Raw genomic sequence first — 25,306 nt, forward strand, 5'->3', positions numbered from 1 at the left:
ATAGCTTTCCAACTCAAAGCCCCTTCACAAATTCAAAATTAAATTATGCATAAAATCTTGGTTTTGCAACTGTGGAAGAATATTTAAACATATTTCACATATTAAGTAACCTCTCCCTGGCACCCAACTCAGTTATTTTGGGCAACAGTATCGATCTATGCTGGGAAATAAGGAACACTAGTTTTGTCATAAGCATGACATTATAAGAGGATGTCAGAAGTATAAAGACTGATATCATGAAATAAAAAGGGTATTGCTCACAAGCCAAGGAAACCAATGAATCACTACAGTTTGGTGTTTTCAGAACACGAAACATAATGGAGCGAGTCTGAGAGTCTGGATGAATCAAGTGGAGAGATGTCTGTTCTGTACAAATTAATTCTGTTTTTAGCAGTTGCTGCTTTGACTCCAATGTCACCTGGACTCATAGAACAAAAAAAGTGAAGCTGCCTCGTTGCCCCTGGCGGTTCTGAGATAAAGGCCAAATATATTTTTGTACACCAGGGCCTTCAAGACCGTTTTCAGAGAATCAACAGAAAGAAGACAAGTTACAAGAGCAGTTGCAAATCTTAATAGATTTCACACATTCTACTGTAAGAGAGATTAACATATGCATTTTCTGCCCAACCATTACTTTTTCAAGTAAACAAACTCTGTACATCTTCTGTCCAAAAAGACTATCTGAACAGCTAAACTGGTTAATTATTTTAATAGAGAAGTAGAATTAGTAATTAGTATGCATTACCTTTCAAATGACAAAAAAGTTGACCTCTAAACATATATAAATACTATTACACTCATACAGATAGTTATAACCACTAAAAAAGTCCATGTTTAGACACACTTTCCAGATAAACTGACAGTTCCTTATCTATTCTTATATTAAGCAACTAATAAAATATTCTCAAATTGAGTTATAATTCTACCACATTATGGGTGCAGCTGATGTTGAGATAAGGAGTTACTAGGAACCTTTAGGAAAGTCATAATGGAATATAAAAGCTACAACAGCAACTCTGTGAGGGATCATAAGAACCCTGTTCCTACATCTGGTCCTTCTTCAGAAATTTAGGAGAAAGCCCATTGATGGAAAAGGAAGATTCTCAGTTGAACAGAAATTAAAGAAAACTGTCACTAACTGTTTGCCCCAGATTTTATGGAAAGCAGGTCTTCCTAAACCTGTTTGCATCATCTGTTGAGCATATAACTTTGGCTGACAAAGAAAACTGTCACATGTAAAAGATTCAGGCTTCTGAAAGGCTATTGCATATGAAACAGCTAGAAAGTTAGCACTGCTAAATAGCATTAAAGCATAGATTTAACAAAGAACTGACTAGATGATAAATAAAGAGTAGCCAACAGTGGAGCAACATTATTTAAATGAAAACTTCTCTAATGTAGATTTGTAGCTATAGCAGCACATCCTGCACTACTGAACCATTTCAGGAAATGTTTTGAGATACATAAAGGTGCTTCTGATGAAAATTTTGGATGACATAAGGACTGCTCAAGTTAGGAATTCTGATGGCTGAGTTGTAGATGTCCATTCCCTTTAAAAGGATAGGATTCCCTGAACAAATAAATGTGCCTGCTTTGTAAATATCTTTAGAAATCTGGCTCACTGTAAAAGCCAGTTTATTTGTTTTTAGCCAAAGGACAGAAATAGGCACTTTTAGATGCTTATACAAGCTCAGGTAAGTAACATCTTAAAAGTGCCTATTTCTCACCTCTGATCCTAAAGAAAACACAGGCTCAATCAAGAAAGTAGTTGAAATTACTTCTATCCTTTTTTCTTTTTCTTAGTACAAGTAAGTTACATATTTAGAACTAAAGAACATAAGTCTGCAGAAAAAGGGGTTGAGTATTGGAAAACAGGGACTCCAGAAATAATGGAAGGCTTGTGACAGGTGAGCAGAGAAACTCCTACCACATGTATGAAACATGAAAACCATGACAAACCAGGCAGGACCTGACAACATGCTCTTGCAGCTCAGAAAGCCAAACCTATCCTGGGCTGCATGCAAGGCAGCATGGGCAGCAGGGTGATGGAAGGGATTCTTCCCCTTTCTCTGCTCTGGTGAGACAGCACCTGCAGTGCTGCATCCTGCTCTGGTGTTTCAACGCAAGAAGGATGTGGACCTGTTGGAGTGGGTCCAGAGGAGGCCATAAGGATGATCAGAGGGATGGAGCACCTCTGTTATGAGGACAAGCTGAGAGAGCTGGGGTTATTAATTCTTGACAGGAGACAACTTTTGGCAGATCTTCTTGCAGCCTTTCACTACATAAAGGGGGCTTTTAAGAATGATGGAAATAAACTTTTTAGCAGGGCCTGCAATGACATGACCAGGAGAAACAGCTTTAACTAAAAGAGAGTAGGCTTAGGTTGGAAATCAGGAAGAAAAAATATATGATCAGGATAGTGGGAAAAATGTGGTGAAAGATGTTGCCCAGAGAAGTTGCAGACACCCCATCCTTGGAAGTGTTCGAGGCGAGGCTGGATGGGGCTTTCAACAAGCCTGTTTTGTGGAAAGTGTCCCTGCCCATGGTAGGGGGATTGGAACTAGGTGATTTCTAAATATTCCTTCCAACCAAACCATTTGATTCTGTGATTCACAGCTTGTTTTGGAAAAAAAAAAAATTTAATCACCAGATATAAATTTTAAGAGCAATAGCTCCATCCACCAAGGACAGTACAGAAGCAATTTTATTTCAGCAAGCAATTTTATTTTAGCAATTTAGAAGAAATTTTATTTACTAAACGATAACTAATGCAGGGACACTACATAAAAGTAAAATGTCTACATTTTAATAAAGACATTGTAAATCAAGACCAGCAAAAGAAAATATTCAAATGATAAGGAAACATTTTCTTTCAGTAAAAGCTTTAAAAGTATAAGATGTTTAACTTTACATCTGTTGACTGAGAAATTATTTGAGTGCAGTGTTTTATGTAACAGAAGAAGCCATAACACGAACCACTGACTGTCAACTATTGCTGGACAACTTTACACTTGCAAAGTGGGGAAGGGAACAAGCAGAAGAGACTGCCCAAGGAAGTGATGCCTTCTCTGTTACCTGATACCTTTTAGGACTGAAGGCTTTGCAAGGAGATATAATCCTTTGAAACACAAATGTTCTTTATTCCAGTGGAAGTTAAGGCTTAAGGAAATCTGACGAAATCTACTGACTCTTCGAGCAGCTCCTCCTGGCCTTAAACTCCCTGAGTCCTTCTTCCTATGGATTGATGGGTGGAGAATAAAGATGAGGCAAGTACATATGTACTGCCTGAGTTGCACTTCTGCCACAAGATCTAGCGACACCAAGTCCCTTCATTTACATGTGAACATGTTTCCTTCTAAAGTCATTTAAACAGACTGTGACAACCTGAAGCTTTAGCAGCATGTGCCAAAGAATAAAGAAAAGAACATCAGATATCTGCTGCGAAGAATATAGATGGATATATGAGCAGTTTTTGGTTATGTGATCATCTACACAGACACAAAGGAGCACTTGGAACAGTGGTAAGAGGCAAACCCCTAGAGTTTCTATCTGAGAAGATCTGTTAGATGGTCACATCAGGAAGATCAGCAAGAACTGCCACAGAGAGGCAGTAGGTGGAGATCACAATTCAGTAAGTAGAAGTCTCTCCCTCCTCCATCAATACAAGACTTATTAGTGTGATGTGATGCTAAGGACAGCATCATAATTCTGTACACTAGCATGCTAAAAAAAAATGAATAGCATTTTCTGAAAGGTTAGGTATTTTAATCCCAGTGTCCTGGGTAACACTAATTTAAAATTTAAATTTCATCAGTTGATTTTCCTGACAGTTTCACTTCTTTTTACTTCTTGTTATGAATTATATGCGCTGTTCAAATAGTTGATTGATTTTTCCTCAGATATCTGTCAGATGCTTTTCAGTGCCTGGAAAAGTTTTCTATATATACTTATGACTCTAAGTTCTTGTGCTGATGACATCACCTGTTAGCATGCAGAAACTCAGAGACAGCAGGAGATTTCAATCATATTGCTGTGTGCTAGGAGTTAACCAGGCAAAAAAAAAAAAAGTTATTTAAATTACACACAAGCATTAAAATTGCTCACTTTAATGAAAATGACATCAAAAGTTAATCATAGAATGTCTTGGATTAGAAAGGACCTTAAAGATCAGCTAGCTCCAACTCCTCTGCCATGGGCAAAATCATGCTACACTAGACCAAGTTACTCAAAGTCCTGCCCAAGCTGGCCTTGAACACTTCCAGGGATAGGGCACCTACAAGTTCTCTGGGAAGAAAGTGCATAAGATTGATCACATGTCTTTCTATGTTATTTCTTTTCTATTGTGTATTCATTAAAAAGACTGGCTAATGGAGTCCTGAAAATTTAGGGCAAAGAGTTTGTCCATTTCACGGATATTAAAAAGGAATGTGTGCAAAGAGAGGTGACTGAGAATACACACTGAGTTCACAGCTCTCCAGTCTGTGCTTCCAAAGAGAAGCTATTTCAGCAGAAAAACACAACACCCACCCCTTCTCCTGGCTGACACCAGCATCCACTCTGTGACTCGAGTCACAGATTCCTCTGTGCTGCCTGACTGCCACACTTAATAGAGGATGATCCAGTTTCTTTCTTTGTAGCTTATTAGGTCTCACTAAGAAGAGGGGTTTTTTCCACTGATTCTCAAAAAACCAGTCCTTCAAGCTTCATGCAGATAATTTTGTGCTTTCTCGGCTAGTATCAAAAATGTGGTGCTTCATAGCACCAAACCACTGAATTCATATGTGTGAAAAATGTTTATACATACAATCCTTATTGTTGCAGGATCTGAAAATAATACAATACCTCACTACATTTTTACAAGCAATATTTGCTTCTGAAGCACTCAGTCTATTAAATGTGAAGGCAGCAGAGATAAAAAGCCTGTTTAAGAAAAAGGAACAAATTAGGTTTATTAACTAAGAAATGGTTTCAGTGGAGAGAAAAATATGGCAACAGGGCTAAGAAGGACATTATAATATCTTTTCTAAGGAAAAAAAAAAACAGTGAAAAATGCAGATCAGGAAAAGTGTGACATAAAAAGGAGGTGAATACTGAAAATGCACTATAACATCTGGATAATGTTTGATATCAGCAAAAGCAAACAAGAAACTAAAGGAATACACGTCCCTAGTTATAATGATACATATTATAGACAGCTAGTAGGATGAACACTTCTGTTGAGGTTGGATTTTCATTTCCTTGCTATTCCCCACTTTTTCAGTTACTTGTTACATTCTGCTTCCTTCTGGCACCATTACATCCTTTCTCTCTGACTAATGCATTTAGAAAGTTCCTCTCACTACTATGTCCTGAAAGTGTTTCACAGCAGTGGAAGATCCTTTCAGAAACCACCGAGAAAATAGGTCACACCATATGAGAAGAAATCTTGCCCAATTCCACAAATATTGTCAGGGTATCAGCCTGAACATTTTCATTTCTTCTGGCCCGCGGAACATTTATATATAAACTACACGAAAATCTCAGAGAGTTTGGGTTCATTAATTACCTCAGCTGTTCCTCAGTATCTGACATAGCCATGCTAAAATAGTAGTCCCAGCTTTTTGGCAGCAGCAGAGAAAGGAGGATGCAGTAAAGCATCCTGAGGTCATCAGTGGAGGCTGGATGAAGGCTGCTGTTAGAATATTCTCTTTTTATGAAAATGATCTGAAAAGTGTTAAAACTTTTTTCCCATGTCTTGGAACAGGGAACCACACCTAGTTTTGGATTTAGTATATAAATTGCTCTAGCCACTAGACTGAAAATCTGTACCACTAGGTTTGATCTTGAAATCTCACTAAGGTGACTATTAAATTGTATCTCTTTATCAGTTCACCCAGTATGTCCAACAGCAGTAAATTTGAAATATTTTAATTGATTTATTCCTTGGGGAATTGCTGGTGTGTGGTTTTTATGAACTTTCTCACTGTGAACAGACAGCACTTGCAAATGATGCACTCTGAGCAGCCTTGCAGGACTAAACAGAAAAAGTGTGGGTGACATTTTGCATTTAAACAAAATCTCACTCTAAGACAGAATGACACTAACAGGGAGCAGAAGTTTCAAATTAGCTGCTCATAACACACTGCTGAGCTGCTTTGATATCTTCTCAGTGTACAGGCTAAGATGAATATTGCTCTTTGAACATTTTAATGCATATTAACATGTGTCTTCTGTGACAAATTTGGACACCATCTTCCCCTTGCCTCTTATAATATATGCAGAGGTGTCAAAGAGTATATGAATATGTAAATATACAGATAAAACAACACTCAGTGTGCTGGGCATCTGTACTCCTATAAGCAATGTAAAAATTGAGTGTTTATTTAGCTGTCAACACACTTGTAAATGTCAGGATTTAGGCGGAATGATACCAATTGTCTGAGTAAGCAGAAAAGAGATTAAAAAATTTTATCACAAGTTTTGGTCATAAGTCTGTCATAATCAATGTTTGTTATTTTAATTATGGTATTTGAAACCATACAAATTCAGCAATACCCAAGTTCAATTAAATGAGAAACAGCCTGCTCTTAAGAAAAATAAGGAGATGGGCATCCAATATACTTAATCTGGGAAGATATTTTCATCAAAATCTAAAGTGTAATTTATGACAAAGACAAAAATATCAAATATTGTCCATGAGTAAAGCAGAACAGATTGAATAATGCATCTAGTTGAAACTGTAACATGTTTAAACAAGGCATTAATTAGAATTTCCAGCAGAAGTTCCATTTAGTTAAAATATTTAAGTGCATGGGATACGTGAACCTGATATACATGCACTTCAAATTATTTGGGCAATTTTCATTAGCAGACAATAAATCAGTATGCTTTGGAGTGCTACAAAAGGTTTACTCTGATTCATTTCTGTCTATCATTTGACGCCAGAATTACCATTAATTTTTTTTAACCTCTTCCCTTTCCCTTATCCTTTCACCAAGCTTTGCTTGGTGATCTTATTTCACTCTCCAGAGTGAAATACACATTTTCTTTACAGAGCTGAACATCAGCAGTGCTAAAATCACTCAAGAATCCTGCTGTATGGTGAAATGAGATACACAAATGGGCAAGGAAAAGCTGTGGAGAGCCAGTTTGTCCTGGTTAGTGCTGAGGGAGGAGCACTGCCTGTGTTAGCTCAGCGCCAGTGCAACCCCACACCAAAGCTGTGCTGCTCTACGTGGCACGGCACTCATCTCTGGCTCTGGAACACAGCTTCCTCCAGGAGACCAATGAGAATAGGATATTTAATGTGCTAGCATTTTCTGAATACCTTTTTTAAAAACAAAATGTCCTTTCTAAGGACTAATGCCTTTCCACCAAAATAGAGGAGTGGCAATGACTAAGGAAATACTGAAGTGAGTGCAGTGACTTTTTGGAACAATCAATGTCAGCATGTTAACACAAGATGGAAACAAATGACAAGACTGGAATTAGCCATCAAATGGAAGGTCTTTATCTCTCCCTAAGCAGTATGTATGAAAATCTTAAGCTTTATGACAGCAGTGACTAATTTTAAGTGAACAGTTTACAGCTAAACTAGCAAAGCTGCAGTGTTCAGCAGCACTCCACTGAACCTAGTTTAGTGTACACTGTAAAATTTGTGCTTACTCCACAAAGCTATTTATACTTCCTTCACATCAAATAGATACCTAAGGACCCATAAAAATATTCCTTTTAATCTGTGGGATACTCCTACATCTAAAAAGACATTTGTCACCTGGTAAATCTGGATTTAAAGCTGAAAGTTGATAAAATTATATTAGATTAGAAGTTATTTCCCTTGTAAGACTCTGAGACACCACTTGTCCAAAGCCTTAAAATCTGCTTTTCATCATGATGAGTTGCAAGAGAATTGAGGCACAGCCTTCTCCATGTGACTGCTACAAAGAGGTTTTCATAATAGGTAACCCCCTCTTAGCTTTGCCTCTCACATTTCTCACTACGGTAAGAAAACCATCCAAAATTCCCTTCCTCAAAAAATAGTCTAAGAAATACAAAACCACAGAAATGAACTAATAGAAAATCCACATCTTTTCGATGAAGTTGACCCGTTTTTTTCTCATGTGACTTCTGAACCTCCTTCCTCTGAATGACATGCTGTGCTATACCATTAGATTTACAGAGCCTCGGCATGTTAGGAATATTCAGCACCGTGCCTATTTATGGTACTCAGCCACCATAAACAGATGGTTTGTGTACACACAATCTCACACTGTGCTCAAAGATTCACAGAAAGCCTGGAAAGAGGAAGGGTTTCACTATGGTTAGAACTGTTGGTCAATAGCTACATTTAGCTCATCATCTTTCAAGAAAGCAACTGACCATCTTCTCTTTCACCTGCAAGTGGAATCTAAGCTTTGTTTAGCCTAAGATATGCAGTTCTAATAACCCATACAGTCACCTCTTTTTCCATAATTTCCATTGCCATCCTGCTCCTCATTTGATTTCAGATTCTCAGCTCTGTAAACAAAGTGCAGTAGAAAACGTCTCCAATAAGCTTGTAATAAGGATATATTACAGGCTCAAGACAAATGCTTCAGGCATCAGATTAGATGATTTATAGCAGCTAGGTTTGAATAGGATCAATGCTTTAGTCATCCAGTTTGTTAGTTGAACAAAATTGATAATTGGATGAAGTTCAGGTCACAGTTAACATGCTGTAAAACATACTTTTCTTTTGGTTTGGTTTTTGTTGTTATTTTGGGTTTTTTTACAGAAAGTTTGTCACTAAAAATCTCTGGATTATTCTGCATTACTTCTCATTTCAGGTGACTGTCTCAAATAAAGACAGCAGAGGAGCAAACCCCAAATTTGCCCTCTCCCATCAGAGGAATTAAGCTGAACTAAGCAAGTCCTCTACCAATATAAGGTTATACACTGATTTATCTTTCAGATCAGCCAGGCTCTACAAACTGAGCAGAAAGAGCCAATCTAATTTAAGAGGGTCTCTGAACAATGCTCTGAAAGCCTGTGAGGACACATATTTCTCTCCACTCCCAAGAACTGATGCCTAACTTGCAAATGGATCATCTCAGCAGTTATACAAAAAAAAAAAAAAAAAGGCAAGAAGAAGCAGTCCATCAAATTATTATGAGGGAACCATTCAGCTGGTTTGTGAATATATTATACAGCTATAAACACACATTGCTTATTTATAATATGCAATACTGCAGCCTATTCAATAATATAAAATGCAATAAATCCTGTTCTTATATACGTGACACCTCTTAACTGCCTCCAAATGCCTGCAGGGTGCTGTAAAATGGAGCACTATGCCAGAACTGTATCTTACTTTAAAATATTTGTTTCACCAACCAAATGCTCCATGACAGAGCTTCATGCTATTCCCTCCTAGAATTAACTTTGAAATGTTAAAATAGCTTTTTTTGTAGCAACTTATAAAGTATTTCAATAGCCTGTTTCCTCACATGGCCATAACCTGTTCACTAAAATTAGAGCCATTGAAAAGAAAAAAATTTGACGCCAAGGACATGAGTTCCCATGTACCTTTAGAAATTGGAATAAGATCAGTTTTGAGTTTTCTGGTCCACTGTTACTGAAGAACCACAGACAGGCACTTGAATAATGAATTATTTGAGTTATTTAACCAGAGCATGAGATGCCTGGCCATACTTACAGTTAGGAAGCAATCTGTTTTAGAAGGTCTGAAAATTCACTGAACAGCAGAAACAATGAAAATGTCCTGTGTATTAATTTTTCAGAAACAGTGCCTTTGCATGAACATGCTGAGCCCCCACTCACAAAGTCTACCTTTTAGCTTGAGCAATTCATTACTTGAAAAAAAATCAACTAATATTAACAAATAATGAGTTACACCTTTTGAAGCTGTAGGAAGGACAAGTTACACAACAGATACCACTCTAGGGCATAGAGAACTTCTGTTGGCCTACTAACATGAACATTAAGCCAGGAAGAAAAGTATGTTTTGCTGCACCTTATGGGGTCTCTTTGCATCATACCACCCAGCTAATTCCTATAAATGAGATAGCACTGTGTTTTTATGCACAATAGCTTGATGTAACTATAAGTTTTATTTTTGTGGTCTTTTTAATATTAACTTTCTCTGATTTTATGGATCTCAAGTACCCCCACAGGTGCATAGATATTGTAAGTTTTCACATACTGTTTCCACATAAAATCACATGTATTTAGATACCTGATAGATAATATAATAATACAGGCTATTCCTTGACTGGACAGCATAATCCTTGACTTTTCCCATCTGTGAATTTGCTGGTGTCATCTGCTTCAAGACAGAAAAAACCTCAGTCTACCTCTCCAGCTTTTCCCATGTTAACCAATAAAAGCTGCCCTCTGGAATATGATGTGGTTCAATCTTAGTCTTGCTGCAAATATTGTTACATCTCTGTGAAACACAGTCAACACATAAATAAGAAACCAAAAGGAAAGGAACTTCAACCAGTAGACATTATGTATCCTTTACTCAGCAAGCACTTTTTCCATGGGCAATTTATGAAACATTTTCTTTCTCTCTTTTCCTCCATTCCCATATTTTTTTCCCATTGCTCAGATTCACTTTTTCACACATGGTGCCTTTCTGTAGACTCTTTCCACACATTCCTCTATTTTTTCTTTAATCAATCTCTTCTCCAATATACCCACTGATATTCTCTCATCCCAAGTCATCTTTCCAAGCAGATACACAGACTGGAAAAGAAAAGTCATCAGTGCTATTAGGAGGATAAACTAAGATAACTAAGGTTTCCTCTTTGAGATCAATTACTCATTTAAAAGCTACCTCTTTCCAGCAGCTAACGAAGGGAAATGCTGACATTCATAGAACAACTTTGGAATTTGCTCAGCAATCACTTAATTTAAACTGCTCAGTTACTAGGAAGTAGGGCAGGAAACAGTAAACCCTCAAAACAAAAATAAAAATAATCTTAGAGGTCATGAAGCCACATGGTTGGTTGAAAAGTTCGACGAAGGGGTTTATACTCTGTAAGCATAGGCAAAATTTCTACCTGCTGATACCAGACTGCAACCGTCTCCAAATTACACCAAAGACCAGTGAGTCATATTTAAAAACTTATCATTGATCTAGTTTTTTTTCCCCCATTACTGCTTGGAATGGCCTTGTGAAAGCCCTGTTATAGCCAGAAGTAGGAGGATCTAGAACAAGCTTAATTAACACACTTCCAGGCTGATGTACCAGCCCCTGACCTAATGTGGGAACACAACAGAATTTTTCTTTCCACAGAAGGTTTTTTGGTAGAGGTAAAAATAGTGTTAAAAAACACTTCAGGATCACCAGGGAAGAAGTTCTATTCCTTTTGTCCCAAAGGATCTGGTATGCTACAATCATGTGAAATTTTCCTTTGGCCACCTTCAGTATGTACTTGTGGACCCCCTCTATAAGTGAACACTGACTTCTTTTCTGCATGTTAGAAGGGCTCAGATATTCCCCAAAAAGAAGAATAAAACTAGGCCTTCTTAGTTCAGTTTCCCAACAGATTGTCAGGAGTGGCACTTCAATTATGACAGTGAAACATCCTGCAAAGCTGATTCTTTATGATTGTCTTTAGAGAAGAAATTAATTTAAAAAGAGAAGTTGTTATTACACCATCCCTGGAAGTGTTCAAGGCCAGGCTGGATGAGACTTTCAGCACACTGGTCTTGTGGAAGGTGTTCCTGCCCATGGCAGGGAGGTTGGAATTAGGTGATCTTTAAGGTCCCTTCCAACCCAAACCATTCTACGATTCTGTGATTCTATTAAAAAATATCAGTAGTTTGTGCTTTCTTAATATGTTTTTGTACCTCTTCTGTCCTACTTCATCTATTTTTGTTTTCTCCTTTACTCAGGTAAGGAACTGTTTGGGAGAGGGTGTGTCTTTTCATTCTGTGTTCCAATGACACTGTTGCCTTACACAATAGTTCCCAGTTTTCACAAGAGATATAAAGATAGCAGGGAAAAAAATCTCAGTAAGAAGGAGTTGATTTTGTACACTTTGTTAATGAAAAGTTAATTAACACACACTGGTTAATGAAAAGTTCCTTAATGGCTGGAAAACTAGATTTTTAATTTTTCTTTTTTTACAAGTTTGGCTTTAAGATTTCACAAAAGAATTCCAAATACAGGTTATGTCAGAAAAGACATGTCACTCAAGTTTACTCCAATTCTTATATTTCATTGCAAACAATATCTGAAAGCTGCACCATCATTGACATCAGTATATAATATAAAAAGTTTGTAGCGTGACTATGCCAGCAGAGAGTTGTCAAGGTCAGGGGAAGAGAAGGCAAAATCAAAGTGAAATGTTTAAGTACTTCAAAGTAACCAGAAAAAGTAGCCTGGCACTGTAGGAGTCAAAATGAAACACAGGAAAGGAAAAGCTGAAATAAACATTAAAAGTGACCAAGGTCTGTCTAGGAAATAGAGAGTGAGATTTTCAAGTTTGGAGGCTACAATGTTCAGTCCTTAGCATATAATTGCACTCTTCAAAATCGATCACTAATAAATGTCAATTAAAGTCACAGAATCACAGAACCATAGAATTACAAGCTGAGTTGGAAGTGAGATAGAAGCATGTCTATTATCCTACTCATTCTCAAAACAGAACTTCAAATTTGAAGCAGGTGTCTCAGAGCCCATATTATTTTAGAAAAAATTTCAAGTCCTTATTATTTTAGAAAATTTTAAAAGGAATTTTTTGAAAAATTTAAGCCAGAAGTTCTGTGGAGTTTAAGCTTAATGCCCATTTCAACTAGGAAAATCACAATTCCTTTCACAGCACTTCTAAGCAAAATGTAAGAATCTTGTTATTAGAAACTTAGTTTTATGAGTTAAACTGCATATTTCTGAAAGTGCAGAGGCTTTCAGGGGTCACTAGAAGTGACAGAAACCCTTGGATTATGGGGCAGAAATTAAGTATGAGCTGTGTTTTGCTTGCAACTGCCAAGTTTAAATATATAACTGAGAAAAGGTTTACTTTTCAAAAAAAAAACCCTTTAATTTTCAAAATCCTACAGCCCAAGAGAGATATAACTCTTCTAAGAGCCATTTGGTCTCATAATTATATGTGTGTGTATGTGTGTAAAGATCTAAGCCAGCTCATTCAATAATAGTTAAAACCTCCAATAGCACTGAAGGCTTATGTGGTAAAGCAGCTCTGCATATTCTATTTCTCAACAAATACTGTGCCCTGTAGAACACCAAATCATAGAAAAAGGATAATTTTATCCATTCTCTGGGTACTCTCTGTTACAATTAGAACAATTTTTTTTTTTAATTTAGTAGAGTTGGAACTAACTCTACTAAACAAAAATGTATGCTTGTCTCATAACAAGATGCTGAACATGGAAAGGTCTCTTAAATTGCCTGGGCTTTATGGAATTCCAAGTCTTTATGTCTGAAATATCTGCAGGCTTTAACTATGAATTAAACTAAACTCAGCAATCCTTCATTTGCTATTTAATCAGCAACAACGGCTTTTGTAAACAAGTGAAAAAGTGCTGCTTATTGAGTGCAGAAGACATAGAAAAAATTCTCCCATGCTAAAACCTCACTCCCAGGTGAGTTAATCTGTTTACACCTAATTGTTTCTTTTTGTTCTCTAAAATCCTCCAAGTTACCTACTGATTCCTATGTATCTTTTCAGTATTTTACTAAATAAAGGATCTGAATAAAAATGGGCTTTTAACTGGATTCCAACACAGATAAAATTTTTAACCAAACATTTTCTTCTTAGAGACATAAACACTTGACATTACAGTAAGCTCTACATTTCTCTTGCACAAAGAAGGGTACTCTTTTATATGAGGATGTCCTGGGTTGACCATATGATGCTTTTATCCCAAATTGTCTCATTCTGTTTATGTTGAATAATAAGTTTTGCACCTTTAAGAGTGTTCCAGAGAGTGAAGGGGGGGAGAGAAGAAGCAGCAGGTTTTTTTCAGACACTGCGCTCACTCCTCCACATTCCTGCTCCTGGACTGTTGTTGTCTGCAGATGGACAGACAGCGGGACAGAGCTCTCTTTTGCTTTTAGTTAGTTTTACCTAGCTGAGGCAAAGAATTCCTGGACTTTTGTTTTTTTCCCTTTTCCTTGGACCTCTTGAAACCTGCTCTGGACTGAACACCCAGGGGAGCACCAGCAGCTGCATCTGTGGCCCACTGGGCCGGGCCTGGCCTGCGACATCTCCAGCACCGGAGGGACTGCTCAGAGACTGAGTGAGCTGAGCCGCAACCCGGGGATGGGACTTTCTCAGTTTGGCATCTCTTTTGGAGTGGCAAGGGGTTTTATTGTTTGATATTGTCTAGGTTTTATTGTTTAATAAACAGTTTTTTTCCACCTTTCTCCAAGGAGGTATTTTCTCCCAGACCAGTTAGCGGGAGGGGCAGATTTGATCTGCTTTCCTACCGGAGCTCCTTTGGGGGATTCTCTCCCAAATTTGTTCTAAACCTGGACAGAGAGTCCTTGAAGCACAACTGTACTATAAAGGTCATGATCACTTCTACCCTGCAAAATACTTTTTCAAATAACATACAAAAAAAAAAATACCCTTTGTAGCTGTAAACTTCCTATAGACATTTTTTATAAGCAATCAGGAGACTTTGAGTTTACTACAGAAAGAGCATGCATTTCTAGTAACATTTAATAGACTGCTTACATAGCCATTATTTCACAATTTCCTCATGATTTTCTGAATGAAGATTTATACTGTGAAGACTAGAGAAAAATAATTTTGATCCCTTAACTGGAGAATGAATTCATGAAAAAATTAGTTAGGACAGCTGAGGCAGCAGCCCCCAGTGCAAAGTAAAGGTATTAGCAGTACATTTTAAGACAAGACATGAGTCTTTTTTCAGAAAGATTATACCATGGCAATAACTATTTTATCCTAAGGTACAAGTTGAATTATGACTAATTTCTGAATTTATGCTCTGAGCTAAAAGAATTACATCAATCATTCCCAATGATCAGGGATATCGCACCGTTCTAACTTTAAGAAATAATAGCATTTTAATGTATTGAATCAGGATGATATCTCGAGAAGAAATATGTTTCTTAAGGAAAATTACCCTTTGATGCAAAATTTTGAAAATATCTGAAAAGGTTGTGAATTCATACTATGAATTCAGGCTTCTGAAGTTTTCAGAATCTGAGGTTCTTGACTCTTTACTGCTGTGTTGAGATGACTTCACAAAATTATTTCAAGACTGCCTAATAACTTGCAAGATTACAAAAATTCCTCATTTTTGAATCTTTAGCTTCTGAAATCCTGAAGCTGGGTCACTCTTTCAGGGTTGGGAAGCACTTGTAGCTCTCATGATATTCCACTTAAGTTTACTTTAGAATAATAGAGCCTTAGAATCATTAAGGTTGGAAAAGACACCCAAGATCATTAAGTCCAACCTTAAGCTGAATACCACCCAGCCCACTGAAACATATAGCAAACTCTCATTCAAGTAATTTTTTGGAACTCTTCCAGGGATGGTGACAACACCACTTCCCAGGGCATCCTGTTCCAATGCTTATCCACTCTTTCCATAAAGAAATTTTTTCTAATACCCAACTTGAGGACATTTTCCCTTCTCCTATCCCTACTTGCCTGGAAGAAGAGGCCAACCCCTACCTTGACAAAACCTGTTTTCCAGCAGGTGTAGACAGCAACTATATGTAATTAAATAATCACAAAATCCCAAATATTTCAAGTAAGGAAGTTATAATGGAGGCAAGTGGGCTTTAGCCCCATCCAGAGAAAATTTATATTAAAAAAAGAAATGTAAATAGATAAACACTATGAGAGGGGAAAATCAACAACAAAAAGGAGGTCAAGAAGAGTCTGATATTGCAAGCTGACCACATGGACATATCAACAAGAGAAAGGAAATGCTGTAATAAACTGTAACTTGTACTGTTGAGAGATAAGAAATAAATTTCCTCTCCTTTAAAAAGGCTGACTTTACACCATCTTTCATCCAAGCTACCAATAAGTATTTCCCTGTTTCTGTGAGGCAGATATTATAGGAACCCCATGATGGTCTCTATGGATGTGGTTGCCTCCTGAAGGAAATATGGAGCATATTCAGCAGTGCAGTGAGGTTAAGGTTTACTCCAAAGGTTAGAGGATGGTCAGGGCCACTGGCTCTAAAGGAGGCTATGGGAATTTAGGCTGACACAAATATTCAGTGCTTTTGACTTCATTTTCCAAGAAGGCTGGAAGTGCTTTCACTAAGTGCACAGCTCTGCAGGTACCTCTTGGAGCCCTCAGAATTAGCAGGGATTTGTACAGAAGTGACTGAAGCCACCATCACTTCAGTTATAGAAACAGTTATAGACAAGTGATCAAAGCTTTACCAAATTTGAGCTAAAAAACCTGAACCAAACCCCCCAACCCCCCCCAGTTTTTAAAGTTTATATAATGGAAATGACAACTGACCCAGCACCACAGAGTACAATTATAATTAACGGGAGACTTTTCTGAAAAACGTCTGTGCTGCCTTGGGGAACAATGTAGGTCACAGCATCAATTAAAAGCAGAACAAACTCTACACTGCCTCCATAACATTTAACCCCAAATCATTGTTGCTGTAAATTAAACAATGCATTGCTGCATTACATCACAAAATGGAAAAAAGAATAACTTGTTTGAAAAATTTATTTCAAGCTCCAGCATTCACTTCACCCCATATAAAACAGGCAAGCAATATGGAATACTGATGTTACCAGCAATTTTTCTGCTTATGTAGAGCAGAATTACTATCTGTATATTCAGTTTTCTTTACCTAATCTGAATATTAATATTAGACCTTTGCAGGAAAGCATGTGAGATGTACTTAATTGACAATCAAAATCAGGAGTTTACCTTAAATGCTGACTGCAAAGGAGATAGATAGAGGATTATTTAAAATCCTAAGCTTCAGTTTTGAAGCTGGAGTGAACACTCCTATATGTGGAAGAGTAGAATATAGAAACAAATCAGTTAAAATGTGTTTGCAGGGTCACTACACATATATTACCTAATTACTAATATTAATTACTAATTTTCTAATACTGTATCAAATATGACTGCCAATAGAAGCCACCCACACAAAAATTTAAGGACATTCACTTTTAAAGAATTGCCCACAGGTGATGTCCTTTTTTAAGAACAATAAATTCCTGTTTCTTAACAACAAAGACAATTTTCAGCAAAACTCAAACCAGAAGAAAGATCTTTGCAATAAAGCCTCTCAAGTGTTGCTGACCTTTCTGTTTGTTCATTTGGAAATATTGAGCAATATCATGGATGCAATTAAGCCTTTTGAAGTTCTATTATCTACTTGAATGGAAGGTGAAGCAAATTCTTCTCAACTTGTGAGAATGGAAGGGAAACTACACTGAGCAGTATCTAACAAGGTTCATGAGAAACACAAGGGAAAATTAACTGACACAATAAACAAAGGAAAAACAAATTTATCAAGTGCACCTCCATTTCTTCTACTACCCATGAATAATACCAAACAATGAAAACATACTGCAGGCAAAATTAAGACTTCCTGATGCCCATGCAGTACTTTCAGCTCAAAAAATTCTTCACAGAGAAATAATTCTATAGGGATATATAGGCAAGAGCAAAGATTCATTTCTGAAATGCCAGCTGTGGAAAAAACTAAATAGCTATGCTAGTTAATAAATGTGTCTGCCAGTAGAGTATAAAGGAAGTAGATTTGTACATCAGTGAAATTCCATTTTAACAGAACTAGGTTTTAAGACTCGAACTCTGCCTATCTTCTTATCTGCATTTTGAAATTCCAATAAGGGGTACAGGAGCTCAGTTCCCTCTTCCCTGGTGAAATGTTAAGATTATGCAAAGAATGCCAACTTCTGATTAGCCTGTTACTTACAGCCATAACATCTCAGCACCAGTGTTAATGACTACAACTCCATTGTTGAGGGCTTTAAGGAAATCCAGAATGAAAAAGGAATGGCCAAGCTTTAGAGAGTTTCCAATTTGAGTAAAACAGGAGATAACAGATGCACCCATTTTTCAACAGGTCTCATCACAATTTTGCCAGAGTTTTAGACCCGTCATTATTGAGACACTGAATTTATTTTAGACATTAAGACAATGGCAGACTTTGCTGATGAATTGAGCAAAAACAATTAAAATGTTTTTTGGAAGGCTTCACAATTGAACAATGAACCCTTCCATCCTTGCCTAACTACAGAGGAAGTCACTTTTTCCCAGAGAATGATATAAGGTAAGTAAGGTGGGAATAAGTGAAAGTAATTTATTTTAGGTGCAAGTCAAAGCAGGAAGCTTGAAAAGACATGCTATAATGGGTGTAGGGATGGGAGGGGGGGAACAAAACAAAGCTCATTTTAAACATACTTTCTCTAGGAGTTGACAAGTGCACCTATGGATTTGTAGGCTAGGAGTCTCTGTTTCTTTTTACCTCCAAGTGTACTAGAGTGTTGTCAGATGAGAACATATAATTCCCTGCTCTGAGAATATGTGCAATGGCAGTACAATAATGAATTAGTTCTATGTCAAATAGAAAGAAAAGGTCTAATGACTCTTCAGCCACTATAATGCTTCTCAAAGCCCTTCGTAAGAAAGGAAAATTAACAGGTAGGAAAGCAAAGGGAATGAAGCAAGCTGCCTAAGATGGCTCAAGAGGAATTGAAAAAAACATATTGTATGTCTAGAACTTCATTTTAAAGATCACCCAACCTTCAACCAGTTATACAAAATATGACTGAGATGTAGATGGCAGACAACGCTGTGAAACATCAAGCCCTCTCAACCAAACCTTGCTGTTTTAGTCAAAATTTTGCAACTCTGGGTTAAAAAATCAGTGAAGGAAAATTAATTCAGAAGTTCACGATCTAGAAGAATTCAAACTTTATCCTCCACACATATAGGCCAGGAGGTGGGTGTACTGAGATTTTTAAATGAATTAAAATGGAAGGAAGTGGGAAGGAAGTAGAAAAGAAATAAATGCTTTCATTAGGCCAAGTAATACAGCTCTACATTTCTCCATTTGATCTACTGACTGGGGAAGAAGGTGATAAAATGTCTTAGTTCTATGAATTTAATCTCCCTCCACAATAGCATCTAACCCCTATTCCTGTGCAGAAGTTTTTTCTGACTCAGCACCTCAAAGGCACCTCAAAGACGTGAAGTTTAAGGCACAAAAGACCACTGGATCATTGGGATCTAGTGTTCTGCCATATGTAATACTGACAAGAACAGCTTGTCTTAAACACAAGCATGCACACCTATTTCAGGAAAGCAGCTGATCCTGGAAACATAACAGGACTGAGATTACTGCCTTCCCTAATGGTTTGTCCTATGTTCTCCCTTTTAAAAACACCTGCCCAGCCTTGGTTTACTCTTACCCTGGTATGATTTTTGCTCTTCTCTGCTACTGTGAAGAATCCTCTTATTCTCAATCATCCCGCAGGAATATGCTGTCTTTAGGTCATGTCTCTCTCTGGAAGAATTTTTCTCCACTCTAGTCTCTCTTCTCTCTGATATTTATTTATTATCTTTACAAATTACAGATACCAAAACCTGGTACAATATTTCCTTCCACAATCTCACTGCTGGACATACCAATAAAACCACCTCCTTACTCTTATTTTTTAGTGACTTTTTTACATTCAAGTTAAAAATACAAGTGCCACTGAGCTGTCTGTTCTTTCCTCTAGAACACTCCTAGCATCACTTATGTCAGCTGTAGGGGTCCCCATGTGTAAGGATGCCATTGCTCCCTTCTGGCTGTGTAATACTTCTCTTCTAGAGACAATTTTGACAATTTTGTTTGAATGACCTCTGTTTGCAGGCTAGACTGTTACTGGATTGCACTATCTAATTACTGTGTCCTCCTCTTTTTTCCTAGTGTTTCAATCTTCACATTCTTTTCAAATTCTAACATCCAAGAATTCATGCAGCTTGCCAAAGGATTTGTGAAAATATTGAAATATGTTGTCCACACCCAATTCTAAACTGTGGAAGGCTGCAGAGAGAGACTTTAAAAGAGGATGCAATCACAGGACAAGGGGGAATGGCTTCAAACTGAAAGAAGGTTTAGATTGGGTATTAGGAAGAAATTCTTCACTGTGGGGGTGGTGAGGTACTGTCACAGGTTGCCCAGAGAAGCTGTGGATGCCCCATGCCTGGAGCTGTTCAAGGTCAGGTCGGATGGAGCTCTGAGAAACCTGGTGTACTGGAAGGTGTCCCTGCCCAGGGCCGGGGGTGTTGGAATTAGATCATATCTAAGGTTCCTTCCAACCCAGGCTATTCTATGATTCTATTTTATGATTCTATGAACCCTCAAAATTTTTGTGTAAGGGTCATTTCTGATTGATTAATGCTTTGATATGTCAATCTTTAGGAATACTATTTTGATAAAGTATACTGATATTTATTTTATACCAGATGATATACAAAATTAAATGAAATGCCTTACAAAAGCCTAAAAAGACCGAGGACTATTCGACAAGTAAATTCACATTCTGAAATGACGTTTATCTAGCATAATTGCTTTTCTTTAAAACTATGTTGACTGTCATTAATTTCTTTCTACCACTAATTTTTTCTTAGGCTTGCTTTTTTAGCCAAATTCTCCTTAATCATCCCAATATTTTTTCCAGGGCTGAAAGAGAACTAGCCTGCTCTGCAGCATTACTTGCAAAAATGAAAAAAGAAAAAAACTGAAAATAATAGCATGACACTCACATTCCAGAATTTTAAAAATTCTCCAACAGATCTTTCCAGACTCCTTTTTTAAGGCTCATAGGTCAAAGTTATCAAGTAGTGAGCCTTCTGCTTTACTTATTTTATCACTGGCAGATGTTGTTTAACATGCTTTGAAAGATTCAGTGCTGTTTATACAGTAGGGACACTGGATCTCCTACCACCATATGGGCTTGCTAGGGAGCAAACAGCACTTCCCTCCTACTGCGTGCCACTCAGTATTGAAAAGGTATCAGAGCTTTTGTTCATCTTTGCATGAATAAATGACACAATTAATTAAACAGTGATTGACTGGCATCATTTCTTGGTTTTGGTGTTACAAAAAAACAACACAAATTAATTCACATAAAAAATAAACCAAGAAATAAGCTTTGTCAAACTTTTCTTGAAATCTTAGGAGGTGGAAACTGAGTGTCCAGAATTGCGTGTCCAGATATATACTGTAAGAGTTCTTGTCCATTATACTTGCTACTGAATTCATCCTAGGTTACCACCTTAATCATTGCATATTTTTGGCCCTTACATTAAGGAAAATTACCTAGACATCCTAAGCCATTATAAATTGATGTCCAGCTGGCAGAGAGCTGTGCAAGATCACTCAGAAAGCTCATCTGTCCTATTTATCCCAGAGTCTTCTTAACCCTGGATAACAAAGGATACCAATTTGGACATCAACAATATATCACTTTAGACTACTTTTACCAGAAATATCCCATTAGTGTGCATTATCGTCATATCTTAATCGGCCTTCTTTTCCTCCTGAGACTGCAAAGGACCCAGCTGGCTAACAGTCAGAATATCAAGTGTCTCACACACCTATTATCATAATGGCAGAAGGTCATACACTGAAAACTGAGCACACAAATGCAACATAAACTAAACTGAGTATTTTGAAAACAGAAATTTATGGAGGTTACTATTCTGGTGCAACAGCATCACTTGTACTTTTGTTTGATTTGGTGGTGGGGGGGCGGTTTGCACTTCTGGTTTCAATGACAACTCCTCTACTGGGAAAATTCTTTGATTAAAAAACAAACAAACAAAACCCCAAAACAAACCACCAAAAGCCCCACTCCAAATCAAATTTCAACAATGCTTTTTCTATCAGGGTCTCCAGGTCCACAAATATGCTTAGTCTTCCTGTCCTATATCTTGGTTTGGTCCTGCCTGCTACCTCTCAGAGACTGATTGTGCCTCTGCCAGACTAACAGGCAATAAAAAGACATTTCGAAAAGATAAAGGTGAAATTTTCCTGACCACTTAAGATACCAAATCAAGACATTTTGGTCTCTGAATTATTTGACCCATAAGGATGTCTAGACAATGGAGAGACAAAGTAATTTCCAGGGCATGATTCCCCTCCATCTAAAGGAGCCATCCAAACCAGGTTAGAAGAACTGTGATCAGGACAGGTCTCTCCATTGACTACCACGGCAATATCATTGACTTCCTCAAACGTGAAAAGTCAACTCAAGCCACATGGTTTTCCTAATAGCTCACCTTTTTTCAATTTGATCAGTATATAGCCATGGCTCCTTGCATGCCACAGCATCTTGGAAATTATTGAAACATTTGCACAAATATGTATTTTTTTAAAACTTGAAATGGGCCCTTTTGGGTGCAGGGAAGCATTGGTGGAGAAAAAATGGCAAAACTATGAAGCAGCAATTCAGAAACTATTTGTTTTCCTCATTTACTTCTCACAGCCAACTTCACTACTCTCACCTGTGTATTAGTCCATTCCATTTCAGGAAAAGGTCCCAGCTGAAGGCCTCTACCTGTGGGATTTTCTTCCTCCTGGCCTTTCTGGAAGTACATAGAGACATCTACTCAGGACATGTTCCAAACTCAGATTTTTCATTGTCTTTGCATATGGTGTTTAGTTGTGTGGGTTTGCTTCCCAGGTTGGCTTTTTTGGGGGAGTGAGGTCATTTATTCCCTTGAAGCTGTAAATTGGTGTTAATACATGCTGGATTGCCCAGAGGCTTTATAATAAAAAAATACATTGGCATTATATTATATAGTATTAAAAATGTGAGTGCATATTATTGATTATTAATATCTCTGGATTAGCTATTTATCACTACAGGAAGAACAAGCAAGTTATGTATATTTTACAAGAATTAATATTGTACTACTGTATTTAGGTTGATTTTTAGTATGCAACATCTACCTATCTCTAGTAACTATTAGCAAATGAAGCAAGAAGGCTACAGGCAATAAATAAACATGCTCTTGACAGTCCACCTCTTTTTAGCTAAAATTAGAAATAACCCTGTTGCTTCTAAATTTTAAAACCCACTCTAATTATCACTATGAATTTATGAAGTTTAACAGTAGGAGGCTATATATTTGCTTTTAATGAACGTCAGGTTTCCATTTTTTTTGTGAAACAAAAAATCTGTAATGAATTCGGTCTCCCACATAGGCATGAGTCAATGCCATTGTAGAAAACACATGAGTTCTTAACAAACAACAACAATATGGAAGAGCCCTGACAGTAAGGAGAAACATAAGGCAAGGATCTCAGTTTTTGTTGATAGCAAAACTACCATATCTGTAGCCATGCATCCAACAGCATTTTTACACAATGTTTAATAAACAAGGGACTGAAAAGCATTTTTACAAAGGCCATATTCATTACAATGCTTATGTAATGCTGATCCTCAATTTTACTAGGTTACTTGAGAGACTTTTTGTTTCTATTTTAATAAATAATACAATTTTTAAAAAGAATAAAAATCATACCTCAGTTTAGGTGTGAAAGGAAATAAAGATCAACTAATTCTAGCCCCCCCTGCAATGGACAGGGACACCTTGCACTACACTAGGTTGGAAGGAAAAGGACTTCTGGCTCTGCTTAAAAAGATTAATGCTGTCATACAAACAATATTTTTAAGAATTGAGGCTTAAATTGATGCTGTCAGTCTGCAGGCATTTAGCTGGGTCAGCTAGGAGCAGAATCCTTTGAGACATGGGAAAGTACTGAGAATGGTTTCAGGCTTAAATTCCCTGAGTCACTCTGGAGGGTGCATTCCCACCTCAGTGAAGTAGGATGAACCTACGTCTGAATATCCAGTTGAGCTTACACAGAGAGAATTTCTACATTAAAAAAATCTAGAGTAACTTCTTTTACAGTGTAATGGGCAGCTGGGGACTCCCTAACATCAGCACCAAGTCCACCAGGAACCACCATAAGGCATTTTATGGAGTCCACAGGAGCTGATGCACCTTGACCACAGCAAGCTTCTGTGTACATGTTTTTGGTTCTGGAGACTTTTGAGAAGAAATGTGTAGTACCTAAACACAAATAAAAGAAAGCCAATGCTTACTTACCAAGCAGTAAGCATGTCCCTGGACAGAGGAAGCATCAAAATCAAAAATACAGAGTAAGGAACACCTCTGTTGAGATCATTAGCTAAGGAGGAGCCAAGAGTGAGGTTCTGCTGCAACATGGCCTTCATTCAAGATATGAAGAATTGCTGTGTATAAGGACAAGGGTTGTAACTATTGTGCTGTAATCATTGATGATGAGACACCAGCAGAACTGTATAATTCTCGGGCTTTTTTTTTTTTTTTTAAGATAAGTGCTGAAAAAGCCAAAGAAAATCTACAGAAGAGGAATGTCACACCCTAGGGAAGACTGAAAACATGATATTACATAGGGATAGTGATCAGTTGTTTCCAACTGAGAGAAAAACTGAGGAAATCACTCCAAATTTGCTTCTATGAAAAAAACCTTTAACTGCTAGGGTGCTGAAACACTGAAGGTCTCCAGTCCTTTCTATATCCTACAGGCTTTTGCTCCATAAGAAGTTTACTCCCTAATAATTCCAGCAATTTTAATTTGCAACAGGATGATTACTAACCAGCTAAAAGCAAAAAGCATATTCCTCTGTGCTAAGTTAAAATAAAATAAATACATACTTGCTTCCAAGGTAAGACTTTACATGCCACTAGTGGATGTAGTTGTTGTAGAAATGTAAGCCTCTTCATAAAAAATATCTTTTGAAAAAACTCTACTCAAATGCCAGTAAGGTAGCATTTAAAACAGAATTCTTCATAACCATCAAATTGTGAGTTACAAAGGTGGCAACTCTAAAGGTGAAACTGAGCTTCCCAAATAGAGCTGTCTCATGTCATCAGATGCATTAAGGTATTGTTTTCAGCTGCTTCTTCAAAAGAGAATGGGTTTCCTTCTGTCATTTCTGACAGCCATACGCACACTTCAGATCTCACAGGACATCTAAAATAGCACTATATGCCTATCTTAGACAAATTAATATCACGACAAAAAGTCTTTTTTTATTTAAAGGAAGCATTTTCTTAATTTTCAATTTTTGTTATTCACACAAGCTATTATTAAATGCATATATATAGTTTAAAATTTTGGGGGGTTATTGCATAGAAAATCTAAATCTCCTGCTCTTTAGCTAAAAATAAAAAAAATTAATTTCAAGTTTCCCAAATGTTATGAACTACTGTAAATCCAAAAATCCAAAATCCAATAAAATTTTTATACAAGACTTAGAGCCAAACAA

General features: G+C 37.2%; 1 protein-coding gene across 23 annotated transcripts in view; it reads right to left on the bottom strand.

Annotated features, from left to right (window-relative positions):
• DLG2 (discs large MAGUK scaffold protein 2) overlaps positions 1–25,306 on the bottom strand; it is a 983,885-nt gene that overhangs the window by 567,045 nt on the left and 391,534 nt on the right. For 14 of the 23 annotated variants that reach the window (XM_077174034.1, XM_077174032.1, XM_077174033.1 and 11 more), the window contains one exon: positions 22,491–22,571. The exons of the other annotated variants lie outside the window; for them this stretch is intronic. In XM_077174034.1, the coding sequence (XP_077030149.1) occupies positions 22,491–22,571 (81 nt within the window). The remainder of the gene's footprint in view (positions 1–22,490; positions 22,572–25,306) is intronic. 23 annotated transcript variants of the gene reach the window in all.

This window comes from Agelaius phoeniceus, chromosome 2 (genome assembly GCF_051311805.1).
Source record: "Agelaius phoeniceus isolate bAgePho1 chromosome 2, bAgePho1.hap1, whole genome shotgun sequence".
Taxonomy (NCBI): domain Eukaryota; kingdom Metazoa; phylum Chordata; class Aves; order Passeriformes; family Icteridae; genus Agelaius; species Agelaius phoeniceus.